General features: G+C 41.3%; 1 protein-coding gene across 4 annotated transcripts in view; it reads left to right on the forward strand.

Annotated features, from left to right (window-relative positions):
* Positions 1–13,966, forward strand: part of LOC141128171 (CYFIP-related Rac1 interactor A-like) — a 96,090-nt gene that overhangs the window by 56,256 nt on the left and 25,868 nt on the right. For 2 of the 4 annotated variants that reach the window (XM_073615288.1, XM_073615287.1), the window contains exon 3: positions 10,167–10,246. The exons of the other annotated variants lie outside the window; for them this stretch is intronic. In XM_073615288.1, coding sequence (XP_073471389.1) covers positions 10,174–10,246 — 73 coding nt within the window. In that variant the 5' untranslated portion in view covers positions 10,167–10,173. The remainder of the gene's footprint in view (positions 1–10,166; positions 10,247–13,966) is intronic. 4 annotated transcript variants of the gene reach the window in all.

Consider the following 13,966-nt stretch of genomic DNA (forward strand, 5'->3'; position numbering starts at 1 on the left):
TATCAATGCCCACCAGTGCCACCTATCAGTGCCCATCAGTGCTGCCTATCAGTGCCCATCAGTGCTGCCAATCAGTGCCACTAAATGCTGCCAATCAGTGCTGCCTATCAGTGCCAATCAGTGCTGCCTATCAGTGCCATTAGTGCTGCCAATCAGTGCCAATCAGGGCCCATCAGTGCTGCCTATCAGTGCTGCCAATTTGTGCCAATCATTGCAACCTATCAGTGCCACCAAGCAGTGCCCATCAGTGCTGCCAATCAGTGCCCATCAGTGCTGCCAATCAGTGCTGCCTATCAGTGCTGCCAATCAGTGTTGCCTATCAGTGCCAATCAGTGCTGCAAATCAGTGTCATCTATCAGTGCCAATCAGTGCCCATCAGTGCTGCCTATCAGTGTTAATCAGTGCCCATCATTGCTGCCTATCAGTGCCCATTTGTGCTGCCAATCAGTGCCGCCTATCAGTGCCTATCAGTGCCTATCAGTGGTGCCAATCAGTGTTGCCTATCAGTGCCATCTATCAGTGCCAATCAGTGCCCATCAGTGCTGCCTACCAGTGACAATCAGTGCTGCCAATCATTGCCACTAAATGCTGCCAATCAGTTCTGCCTATCAGTGCCGCCTATCAGTACCAATCAGTGAAGCCTATCAGTGCCATTAGTGCTGCCAATCAGTGCCACCTATCAGTGCCAATCAGAGCCCATCAGTGCTCCCTATGAGTGCCCATCAGTGCTGCCAATTAGTGCCCATCAGTGCTGCCAATCGTTGCCACTAAATGCTGCCAATCAGTGCTGCCTATCAGTGCCAATCAGTTCTGCCTATCAGTGCCGCCTATAAGTGCAGCCTATCAGTGCCATTAGTGCTGCCAATCAGTGCCACCTATCAGTGCCACCTATGAATGCCAATCAGTGCCACCTCACAGTGCCAACAAAGAAGTGTCAATCAGCGCCCATCAGTGCTGCCAACCAGTGCCGCCTATCAGTGGCATCAGTGCTGCCAATCAGTGGCCATCAGTGCTGCCAATCATTGGCGCCTATCAGTGACAATCAGTGGTACCTATCAGTGCTGGCAATTAGTGTCGCCAATCAGTGCTGCCTATCAGTGCCAATCAGTGCTACCTATCAGTGCCCATGAGTGCTGCCTATCAATGCTGCCTATTAGTGTCCATCACTGCTGCCAATCAGTGCACTGAGTGCAGGGTTAGGGAGACAAACTCAGCAGCCAGGCACATTGTCCATGGCGGGTCCGGCCTGGTTGGGCACAACTGAAATCTGTCGATGTTTATTAATGCTACATGCTAATCTTTGGTATAATAGGTAATCACCACACTACTATTTGCAATAAACTACTAGAGGTAAAATAAAAAATTGTCAGTAAAAGGTTTGCTGCTAAGCACTACAATGTACAATGCTACAATGTAAAGTAGTGAGTGTACAGCTTGTATAACAGTATAAATTTGCTGTCCCCTCAAAATAACTCAACACACAGCCATTAATGTCTAATTAATTCATGGCCAGTCCAGTGAGGAGGGAGGTGCAGTAGTCAAGGCGGGAAATAACCAAGGAGTGAATAAGTTGTTTTGTGGTGTCGTTAGTCAGGAAAGGGTGAATTCTGGAGATGTTGCGGAGGTTAAGGTGGCAAGATGTAGCCAGTGATTGGATGTGGGGGCTGAAGGAGCGGTCAGAGTCTAGGACTAAACCTAGCATCCTGGCATGTGTGGAGAGACCAATGGTTGTGCCATTGATCTCAATGCTAAAGTCATGGGGAGGGGATCGGGGAGGAGGAAATATTACAAGCTCAGCTTTAGACAGATTGAGTTTGAGGATGTGGTGTGACAGCAATACTGATATGTCGCTCAGTAAGTTTGTGATACATGAGGAGATCGAGGGGGTGAGTTGAGGACTCATGAGATAGATCCGGGTGTTGTCAGCATAGAGGTGGTATTGGAAGCCATGGGAGGTTATCAACTGGCCCAGGGAAGAGGTATAGAGAGAGAATAGGTAGGGCCCAAGGATGGATCCTTGGGGTACCCCAGCAGAAAGAGGAAGAGGAGTGGAGGAGATGTCCTTGTTTGTGACACTGAAAGTGTGTTGAGATAGGTAGGAAGAGAACCAGGAAATAGAGTCATGGAGGACAAGGGTGTTGAGTTTATTGAGGAGGAGTAGGTGGTCAACTGTCTAAAAGGCAGCAGAAAGGTCCAAGAGTATGAGTATGGAGTACTGGGCATTGGCTTTAGCAGTTAGTAGGTCGTTGCGTTGGTGAGTGTTAGTATGGCAGTTTCAGTGGAATGTCGTGGGCAGAAGCCAGGCTGTAGGGGATCAAGAAGGTTGTTGTCAGTGCGGTAGTAACTCATACAGTCATCATAGATCTGTATTTCTGTCCATTTGTTTCTGAGATTTTCACAGCCCTGTCTGACAGGAGACCATTTAACTAGACAGTGAAAGAAAGACAGGCAGCTGATGAGCTAATTTATCTGCCACTCTGCTCTCTCCTCCTATTAGCATGCTCCATTGCACTCCAACATAGCTGATAAGCATCTTGTGCTGCTTTTCCCTGTCTCAGTATGATAGAATATGAAAGACACATAGCGGAGGAGAGCAAAAAAAATCCCAAGAAATTCTTTAAGTATGTAAACAGTAAAAAAGGGAGGACAGACCATATTGGCCCCATAAAGAATGAGGAAGGACATCTGGTTACAAAGGATGGGGAGATGGCAAAGGTATTGAATTTATTCTTCTCCTCAGTCTTCACGAGTGAATCGGGGGCTTCAGTAACCAAAACTGCAGTGTTTATCCTCATGACACAACACAGGAAGCACCTACATGGTTAACAGAGGACGGAATTAAAATTAGACTTGAGAAACTTAACATTAATAAATCACCGGGACCAGATGGCTTGCATCCGAGGGTACTTAGGGAACTCAGTCAGGTGATTGCCAGACCGTTGTTCCTAATTTTTACAGACAGTCTATTGACTGGAATGGTACCAGCTGATTGAAGAACAGCCAATGTAGCACCAATATTTAAAAAGGGCCCAAAAAACATCCCTGGGAATTACAGACCAGTTAGCCTAACATCAATAGTATGTAAACTCTTGGAGGGGATGATAAGGGACTATATACAAGATTTTAGTAATAAGAATGATATCATTAGCAGTAATCAGCATGGATTCATGAAGAATCGTTCTTGCCAAACCAATCTATTAACCTTCTATGAGGAGGTGAGTTGCCATCTAGATAAAGGAAGGCCCGTAGACGTGGTGTATCTGGATTTTGCAAAAGCATTTGACACAGTTCCCCATAAACGTTTACTGTACAAAATAAGGTGCGTTGGCATGGACCATAGGGTGAGTACATGGATTGAAAACTGGCTACAAGGGCGTGTTCAGAGGGTGGTGATAAATGGGGAGTACTCAGAATGGTCAGGGGTGGGTAGTGGGGTTCCCCAGGGTTCTGTACTGGGACCAATCCTATTTAATTTGTTCATAAACGACCTGGAGGATGGGATAAACAGTTCAATCTCTGTATTTGCAGACGATACTAAGCTAAGCAGGGCAATAACTTCTCCGCAGGATGTGGAATTCTTGCAAAAAGACCTGAACAAATTAATGGGGTGGGCGACTACATGGCAAATGAGGTTCAATGTAGAAAAATGTAAAATAATGCATTTGGGTGGCAAAAATATGAATGCAATCTATACACTGGGGGGAGAACCTCTGGGGGAATCTAGGATGGAAAAGGACCTGGGGGTCCTAGTGGATGATAGGCTCAGCAATGGCATGCAATGCCAAGCTGCTGCTAATAAAGCAAACAGAATATTGGCATGCATTAAAAGGGGGATCAACTGCAGAGATAAAACGATAATTCTCCCGCTCTACAAGACTCTGGTTCGCCCGCACCTGGAGTATGCTGTCCAGTTCTGGGCACCAGTCCTCAGGAGGGACGTACTGGAAATGGAGCGAGTACAAAGAAGGGCAACAAATCTAATAAAGGGTCTGGAGGATCTTAGTTATGAGGAAAGGTTGCGAGCACTGAACTTATTCTCTCTGGAGAAGAGACGCTTGAGAGGGGATATGATTTCAATTTACAAATACTGTACTGGTGACCCCACAATAGGGATAAAACTTTTTCGCAGAAGAGAGTTTAATAAGACTCGTGGCCACTCATTACAATTAGAAGAAAAGAAGTTTAACCTTAAACTACGTAGAGGGTTCTTTACTGTAAGAGCGGCAAGGATGTGGAATTCCCTTCCACAGGCGGTGGTCTCAGCGGGGAGCATTGATAGCTTCAAGAAACTATTAGATAATCACCTGAATGACTGCAATATACAGGGATATGTAATGTAATACTGACACATAATCACACACATAGGTTGGACTTGATGGACTTGTGTCTTTTTTCAACCTCACCTACTATGTAACTATGTAGCTCTTCTGTACAGTGGACTGCACGTGGCTGATACTAGGTAAAGCTTAGGTACATACACTGCTTTCACTAAAAAATACATGGACAGATGTAATAATTAACCACTTCCCCTCTATTCCCCTCAATTTTTTGCATGCATGTTAAAATCTGCATTTTTGGCTATAAAATTACTTGGGACACCCAGAATATTATAGATTTTCTGAAAGCATGGCCCTATGGAATTAAAAAAAAACAGGTTGTTACAATTCTTTATCAGCGCACGATATTTGCGCAACTTTTGCGCATATTTTCAGGAACAAATACACTAAAACAAATTTTAATGTAAACAACCACAATATAATATCCAATGTTCTGGTAAAATAAAAATTGCATCAAGTAAATACAGTAGATACCAAACATGTCAAGTCTTAAAATAGTTTGCGCCCATGATATCATAAAAAAACAAAGGTACCGAAAACTCTCCCTAGACAATGCTTTAAAAGCCTTTATAGCTCGTCAGTTTAGGCCTCATGCACACGGACGTTTTTACAGCCGCTTTTTTGAGCGTTTTTTGCAGCTTAAAAAGGCCTGTCTATGTTAGTCTATGGCTTCATGCCCAACTAGGCGTTTTTGAGCTGCAAATGGCATAGGAGTTTTTAAGCTGTAAAAAAAACCCAGGACCAGTGGGTTCTGAGAGACGTTTTTCAGCTGTAAAAACGCTCTAACACTGATAAACGCTCAAAAACGTCATTCACCAACGTTTTTTAACGTTTCTAAACCATTGAAAAAAAAAAATTTTTGAAAGAAAAAACGCTAAAAAACGTTAATGCGGAAAAACGCTAAGAAACAATAATAAACGCTTAAAAACGCTATTGCAAAAAAGCTGAAAAAAGTTTTAAAAAATCACTGCAAAGATACTGGCGTTTTCATAACGTTATTTTAACATCCTGTGTGCATGAGACCTTAAAGTTAATTATGACCCTAGAATGTTTGTTCTCATTCCAATGTTTGCAGAAATACCTTACGTTTGGTGAAATCTCTGTCTACATACACTGTCCACCGTGTGTGCGTGTTTCCGTTTGCAGTGTGTACAGGGCAACAAGGTTTTGTTTAAATTTGTTACTATTATATTTACATTTTATTATAATTGTCATTTTCTTATGCTTTTTTGATTATTTTTTTCATTCAACTTAATTGCTATGATAAGAGGGCTAACAGGCACCCTATGTGATAGCATAGGGAGTTGATAGGTACTTTTTATGAAGACATCTCCCCTGCTCTCCACTGCAGCTAATTAAGCACAGACCATGTGGAGGGCACTCTACCGCCTGCACTGTATAAATGATTAGACAGCTATACAGCCCCCCCCCCCCATCACTTTTATAAGACAGCAGAGACATGGCTGATTAAAATGCTGACAAGCTCATAGCTGCAAATTAGCCATAAACTTGTTTTACACTCTTTGCTGTCTGGATGTACATACAGTATCTCACAAAAGTGAGTACACCCCTTACATTTTTGTAAATATATTTATTATATCTTTTCATGTGACAACACTGAAGAAATGACACTTTGCTACAATGTAAAGTAGTGAGTGTACAGCTTGTATAACAGTGTAAATTTGCTGTCCCCTAAAAATAATTTAACACACTGCCATTAATGTCTAAACCGCTGGCAACAAAAGTGAGTACACCCCTGAGTGAAAATGTCCAAATTTGGCCCAATTAGCCATTTTCCCTCCCTGCGTGTCGTGTGACTCCTTAGTATTACAAGGTCTCAGGCGTAAATGGGGAGCAAGTGTGTTAATTTTGGTGTTATTGCTCTCACTTTCTCATACTGGTCACTGGAAGTTCAACATGGCACCTCATGGCAAAGAACTCTCTGAGGATCTGAAAAAAAAGAGTTGTTGCTCTACATAAAGATGGCCTAGGCTAAAAGAAGATTGCCAAGACCCTGAAACTTAACTGCAGCATGGTGGCCAAGACCATACAGCAGTTTAACAGGACAGGTTCCACTCAGAACAGGCCTCGCCATGGTCGACCAAAGAAGTTGAGTGCACGTGCTCAGTGTCCTATCCAGAGCTTGTCTTTGGGAAATAGACATATGAGTGCTGCCAGCATTGCTGCAGAAGTTGAAGGGGTGGGGGGTCAGCCTGTCAGTGCTAAGACCATACGCCGCACACTGCATCAAATTGGTCTGCATGGCTGTCGTCCCAGAAGGAAGCCTCTTCGAAAGATGATACACAAGAAAGCCTGCAAACAGTTTGCTGAAGACAAGCAGACTGAGGACATGGACTACTGGGACCATGTCCTGTGGTCTAATGAGACCAAAATAAACTTATTTGGTTCAGATGTTGTCAAGCGTGTGTGGCAGCAACCAGGTGAGGAGTACAAAGACAAGTGTGTCTTGCCTTCAGTCAAGCACGGTGGTGGGTGTCATGGTCTGGGGCTGCATGAGTGCTGCCGGCACTGGGGAGCTACAGTTCATTGAGGGAACCATGAATGCCAACATGTACTGTGACATACTGAAGCAGAGCATGATCCCCTCCATTTGAAAACTGGGCCGCAGGGCATTATTCAAACATGACCCTAAACACACCTTCAAGACAGCCACTGCCTTGCTAAAGAAGCTGAGGGTAAAGGTGATGGACTGGCCAAGCATGTCTCCAGACCTAAACCCTATTGAGCATCTGTGAGGCATCCTCAAATGGAAGGTGGAGGAGCGCAAGGTCTCTAACATCCACCAGCCCTGTAATGTCGTCATGGAAGAGTGGAAGAGGACTCCAGTGGCAACCTGTGAAGCTCTGGTGAACTCCATGCCCAAGAGGGTTAAGACAGTGCTGGAAAATAATGGTGGCCACACAAAATATTGACACTATGGGCTCAATTTGGACATTTTCAAGTAGGGATGTACTCACTTTTTTTTGCCAGCGGTTTAGACATTAATGGCTGTGTGTTGAGTTATTTTGAGGGGACAGCAAATTTACACTGTTATACAAGCTGTACACTCACTACATTACATTGTAGCAAAGTGTAATTTCTTCAGCGTTGTCACATGAAAAGATATAATAAAATATTTACAAAAATGTGAGGGGTGTACTCACTTTTGTGAGATACTGTAGTACCTCCAAAGATGTGAAGTAGTTAATACAGAGCTGAATTCATTTGTGTCTTTTGTGATGGCCTGGAGTTCGGCTTTAATGCCCTTAGGGTTGGAATTGATTTTTCCATTTTACATATTATGAACCTACCAACAACAATGATTCATTCTCATTATATAATTGGTGATAAAATATTTAATATACAGACAAGTATAATATAAATTTAACTTTAGCCTGAATGCTACAGAATACACAGTATGTAACAAAAAGATCCCAGTGTTAAGGAAAACTTAAACATTGCTTTGTATCCTCAAAAACAGTTTGATGTAAATGTAGATAAAATTTAGTAGTAAGACAATAATATTTATATAGGAATAACCTGAGAGTAAAAATAGTCTCATGTCAATGAGCGTTGTTTTTCTGCTTTTGATGTGCATTTGGAACACACATCAAACGCAGGTCAGTAAAATACCTTTGACATTAATTGAGCAGTACACATGACAGTTTAGAACCCTTTATTTACTGACATCTATAAATTGTCACATGTCCCACAATACATAAATAGCCATGAACCACATCTTTTCTTGTCCATAGCTTGATTAGCCTAATATATCCACTGATTTCTCTGTCCCAGCATGGCATAAAATGTTTACACCTTCATTGATAGAGGAATATGCACAAAACCTTTAGTGTTAGATGGCAGTTCATGTATAAATACCATACAACACAAAGGTGGAACGTCTGCTATAAAGGGCCCAGGCAATCCACAAGCATTGGGCCTTATCTTGTCTCAATAAAAACATTATCAGTTGTCTGTGATGGGAACTTTCTCAGTACAGCTTGTACTTCTGGCATTGATCGCCATCAATATTTCTGTACATGCCTCAGTCATGACTTTATCAGTATCAGGCATTGCTGACAGTACTATTATAATTTCTGAGGTTTGCTGATGCACCTCTGTTATCTGTTATGGAGGACCAAAACGAACAGGTGAGTGCAGCTTCATATACGTATATCTCTTTGCACTCAGCATTTTGGAGACCTGTGCCCTTGGATTCTCAGCCGATGCAATCACTGTTTTGTGGAGCTAATGCCTGCCTATGGAACTTCCTTACATGAATCCATAATGCCTACAGCAGGAGAATAACATACTGGAAACAAGTTTGGTACTCGAATAAGGACAGGAAATTCATCCAATCAGTGGCTTTCCACCCTGGGACAGAACTTTGGGTGGAACCAATTGTGAATGAACTATTATGGTTGTCCATACACAGTTCGAATATCGACCAGTTCAACAGGAAAAATTTGAAAAATTTGAACCAAGAGGGTTTAGGCAGTGCTGGAATGTAGTGGGCAGGCTGAATGTACCAAGTTGATCGATCAATCAACTTGGGTACAACCAGCCTGCCAAATTCACTTATGATTATCGCAAGCGGCTGCTGTAGCCGCTAGCGGTAATCACTGCCTTGTCCCGGTGGGGACAAAGAAATTTGCTCCATGTAAGGCAGCCCTAAGGCTGCTGCTTCTTCTAAATTTCTTTTGAAAATGATAGTTGACTAGCTGTTTGTCACAGACCTGAAACAAGTATCCAGCAAGTGAAGTCAAAGTAAAATCAGAACTCCTAATCTCTATATGCATTTAGGATTAGTGATTCAACATGTACTGAAGTTAGAGGCTAAGTATGACAAGCAATAAGCTAGCCTTTAAGAAGGTAGCCCCACAGACTTCCCTCTGAGCATGTTTGCTTTAAAGAGGAACTGAACTATGTGCCCAAAAAAGGCAGGGAGAATGCAAAGGGTTTTTCACCAGTTATGCCTTTTGTCTCTTAGCATTTTATATTTTTTCCTTACTGACATATCATAACTTGTTCTGCACTGCATGGGGGTAGCCATCTTGGTAGAGACAGGGCTTTGCTTCCTTAACACAATAGTGGCATCACCAAATCTCACTATAAATCCCCTGAGATTAGTAGTCAGAGGCACAGTGCCTGAATCTCATACTACAAATAGGCCCCTTTCACACGGGCTTGTCTGTGTACGGACTCCGCTTTGCTCAACAGGGATCGATCTGCCAATCCCCGCTGAGCAGGCAGATGACAGGTCTGTCTCCACTCACTGTGCGCAGATGGACCTGTCAAAGCCCGCTATCCTCTATGGAGATCGGATGAAAACGGACCACCTGTCCGTTTTCATCCGATCCTATCCGATTGAAAAAATGGGTTTCCATCCGTATGGATTTCACGGACAGGATTGGATATCGGCGGATGTCAGCGGACATGTCACCACTCACATCCACTGCTCCATAGGAGTGCGTGGAGCGGCCAATCAGGCCCGCCTGAAAAACTGACAGGTGGACCTGATCAAATAGCCCGTGTGAAAGGGGCCTTGCACAGCTATGAGGGTGTAGGCACAGGAGTGCATAGGCCCCCTCACATTCCATGAAATGCACTGCTTTTTTTTTTCAGGAGGAATTCCAGACAAAATGTAAATTTTTCAGTTTATTGCTTAGGCACAGTTAATATTTCTAGATGTTCTTTAGAACAGCATCAGTTCCATTTTAACAGTTGCTCAAAAATAAGCTAATGTGTTTTATGCTTTGAAGGCAGCACTTTCCCAAATAGAAGCATTTTCCCCCACCCATCATTCCCTCCTTTCTGTTTTTTTTACAGGTGTCAGATGGGGAACCTTCTAAAAGTCTTGTCTTATAGCGACCTAGAACAGTGTCCCACTTTTTTCCTTGACTTTGAACGTGAGATCACTTTAATTTTTCCATGTTTCTCTTTTGTTTTCATTATACTTTTAAGTTGGTTTTGTTTTTTCATTGATTACATGTTCAGTTGCAAATATTCATTTTGTTGAGTTTAGCTCCATCGAAATAGCAGTCTATGTTTTAGAATATTATGGTTTGGGATGTTAGTAGACCATGTTTTATTTTTTCAAATTTTCCATAAAGTTGGTTTTACAGGTGGTGTAAATTAAAACAGCGGAGATCACTAACAGTGTGTGAAGTTAGCCATACATGGAGAATAATCATGATATAAAATTATTTTGGTGCAATCATGTGACAATCCCTCCGTTTGTGCAATATAAACGATTGCAGTCAAGAACCTCAGGAAACTATCTTATGAGAAAGAATGTAAATTGTTAAAAATGTTTGGCCAGTTTGCTACTCTTTCTGCTGATAAAGCAGACTATTTATCATTTCTGTCCCCTGCTTATGTCTATGCATGCATTTACAACGCTTGGTGCTTGTGCTGGGAACATTGTGAATGCATGCAGTTATTGTTGCTTCCAGGAGCTTGGTGTCAGTTTTTTTCACCAGTAATGTATACTATTTCAGTTATTGTTACTGATGCTTTCATTGTTATAAAAAATGGGTACTGTATGGCCAGCTTTAGTTACAATGGTATTTTGGGGATTGTATTTTAACAATGCAAGCGAAGGAGAGTCTAATGAACCGCGCCTATAATCTTTAAAGAATAAGTGCACAATAACTGATTGAATTTACAGTAATAGCAATCATTTTTCTCCTTTTTCCTGGGTGACTCAATGCCAGCAACCCTAAAATCAGAATTCTCTTTATACCATATGCTTTTACACATGTCTTTCAGCGTGAATGGAATGTGCTGAAAGAAGGTGGAAGATAGAGGATGCAACATTTTTCAGAGTTAAGAGAAAGAAGATATTCCCAGTGTGCCTTCAGATGTGCATAATTTGTGTTCATGCCAACCAATCTTAAATCAGAACTAAACTGTATCTAAGCATGTTATTTAATTCATTTTCAATATTGAAAGCAAACATGCCTATCCATCCATGTCTCCATGTTTTATTTTTTTGAGAAATCACTTTGAAAAACATCCCCCTAGCATTTCTAGCCGTGGCCATCTTGACTTAGGGCAGATGAATCATGTTACATTTACTTCCTGGAATCCATCTGCCCTCAGATTAGGCATACAGGCAGGCTTGCTGCTCCTTCCCTCCTTCAGATGAAAGGAAAAAAATGCTTATGAAGTTTCCTGGGATATATCACATCATTTTGGCCTAGGCAAGAAACCAGAAAGCAAAAATACAAGTAAATATAATATACCTTACTATCTATTTAGATTACTAAATAGACAGCAGCTTGAGGATTAAAAATAATTATTAAAAATTGTTCAAGTAGTTCCAAACTCAAAATGTTTTCTTTTTCCTTAATCAATTATATGCATTAAAGTAAAAAAACTCCCCACTACCTAATCTACACAACCCCATCCTTAAACACTTACCTGACTGAGTCACTGCTCCAATGCTCAGCAGACAGCACCAGTGGGAGACTGAAATAAAGGAGATAAGGAAATCTGTGCAAAATCATTGAGCAGAGCTGGTAAATATAGCAGGTAAAATATGTATTGAACACGTCACCATTTTTCTAGGTAAATATATTTCTCAAGGTGCTATTGACATGAAATTTTCACCACATGTCAGTAACAACCCATGCAATCCATACATACAAGGAAACCAAAACAAATAAATTCAGAAATTAAGTTATGTGTAATAAAAAGGAGAGGTACAAAAAGGCACGGAAAGCCAAGACACCAGCTGAAATCTATCAGGTAATTGGAATACAATCCTGCCCCACTTGCCAATGCTAATTAATATCAGCTAGTTTAGTCTCAACTGATGGCCTATAAAAAGGTGTCTCATCACCAAGGTGTCACATAAGAAACATCTCATGGTAGGTAAAAGCAAAGAGATTTCTAAATTTCTGAAAGTTTCAGTGAGCACTATTGGGGCCATAATCCGGAAGTGAAAAGAACATCATTTCACCATAAATCGGCTATGACCAGGTACTTCTCACAAGATTTCTAAAAAGAGGAGTGAAAAGAATTATCAGAAGAGTTGACCAAGTGCCAAGGACCAGTTGTGGAGAGCTTCAGAAAGACCTGGATTAGCAAGTACAATTGTTTTAAAGAAAACAAATAGTAATGCACTTAACCGCCATGGCCTGTATGCACACTCACCATGCAACACACCATTTCTAAAGAAAAGCATGTTAAAGCTAGTTTGCTGCACAACATTTGGACAAACCTGTGAAATACTGGGAGAATATAGTCTGGTCAGATAAGACCAAAATTGAACTCTTTGGATGCCATAATACACACCATGTTTGGAGGTCAAATGGCAATGCACATCACCCCAAAAACACCCCAATATCAACAGTGAAGTTTGGAAATAGGAACATCATGGTGTGGACGGGGCTGTTTTTCAGCATATGGTACTGGCAAACTTCATATCAGTGAAGGAAAGATGGAAAAATGTACCAAGACTTTCTTTATAAAAATCTGCTGCCATCTACCAGGATGATGAAGATGAAATGAGGGTGGACATTGCAGCAAGACAATGATCCCAAACACAAAGCCAAGGAAACTCTCAATTGGTTTCAAAGAACGAAAATAAAGTTGCCAGAATGGCGCAGCTAATCACTTGGCTTGAATCCATTATCCATTCTCCATACAGGAGGTGTCTTGAAGCTGTTACCAACAAAAGATTTTGTACGAAGTATTAAATAAATTTCATTTAGCGTGTTCAATATTTTTTCCCTGTGTCATTCCATTTTATTACACATAACTTAATTTCTGTACTTATTTGTTTTGGTTTCTTTGTATGTATGGATTGCATGGGTTGTTACTGACATGTGGTGAACATTTCATGTCAATAGCATCTTTAGAAATATATATTTAGTAATTTACCTAGAAAAATGGTGACCTATTCAATACTTATTTTACTTGCTTGCTGTATAACATTATTTATACAATAACATTTTTATTAAAAAAAAAAAAAAACCTTTAGTATCACTTTAATGTTGATTGTGGGAATTTAGTCTTGCTTTAATCTAGCCCAGGGAGCATGCACATCTAAATGGAAGAGCTGTTTTTCTACAGATTACTTTTTCTGGACGTTGAATAAGATTGGATCTAATAGAACCCTTGATGATGCCAGCCTTTAAAGGAGAAAATAAAAAGGATGATAATATATATTGGCACACAAGCTTGCTTTGTCTGGGTTTGCTTGTAAAAATATGTAAACTTAGTGGAAGCTAAGGTTTTTTTAAAGTTCACTTATTCTTTAAAGTAGTTCTAAAGACTAAAGGTTTATTTTTACCCCCAGCATCCCCTCCAATATATACTTGGCTCCTCTTTCGATCTAGCACTGTGCCCAAAAGCAGCATTATTGCTCTCTCTCTCCTGACAGGCACAGAGGCAGCAGCGGGGAGTCATTTGCTCCTGTCAATCAAATCCTGTAAGGAGAGAGCGAGTCTGAGCTACACTGTTTATGTCAATAGATACATAGCCCCCATGACAAGCGCTTGCTATGGGGGCAAACATAGAAGAGGTGGCCAAGGAGCCAAGAACACTGGTAAGAGACCCCTGAAGGTATGCTCTGTGGGAAAGCATTGCACAGAGCAGGTACGTATAACATGTTTATTAAT

The sequence above is a fragment of the Aquarana catesbeiana genome, linkage group LG02 (genome assembly GCF_042186555.1).
Source record: "Aquarana catesbeiana isolate 2022-GZ linkage group LG02, ASM4218655v1, whole genome shotgun sequence".
Taxonomy (NCBI): domain Eukaryota; kingdom Metazoa; phylum Chordata; class Amphibia; order Anura; family Ranidae; genus Aquarana; species Aquarana catesbeiana.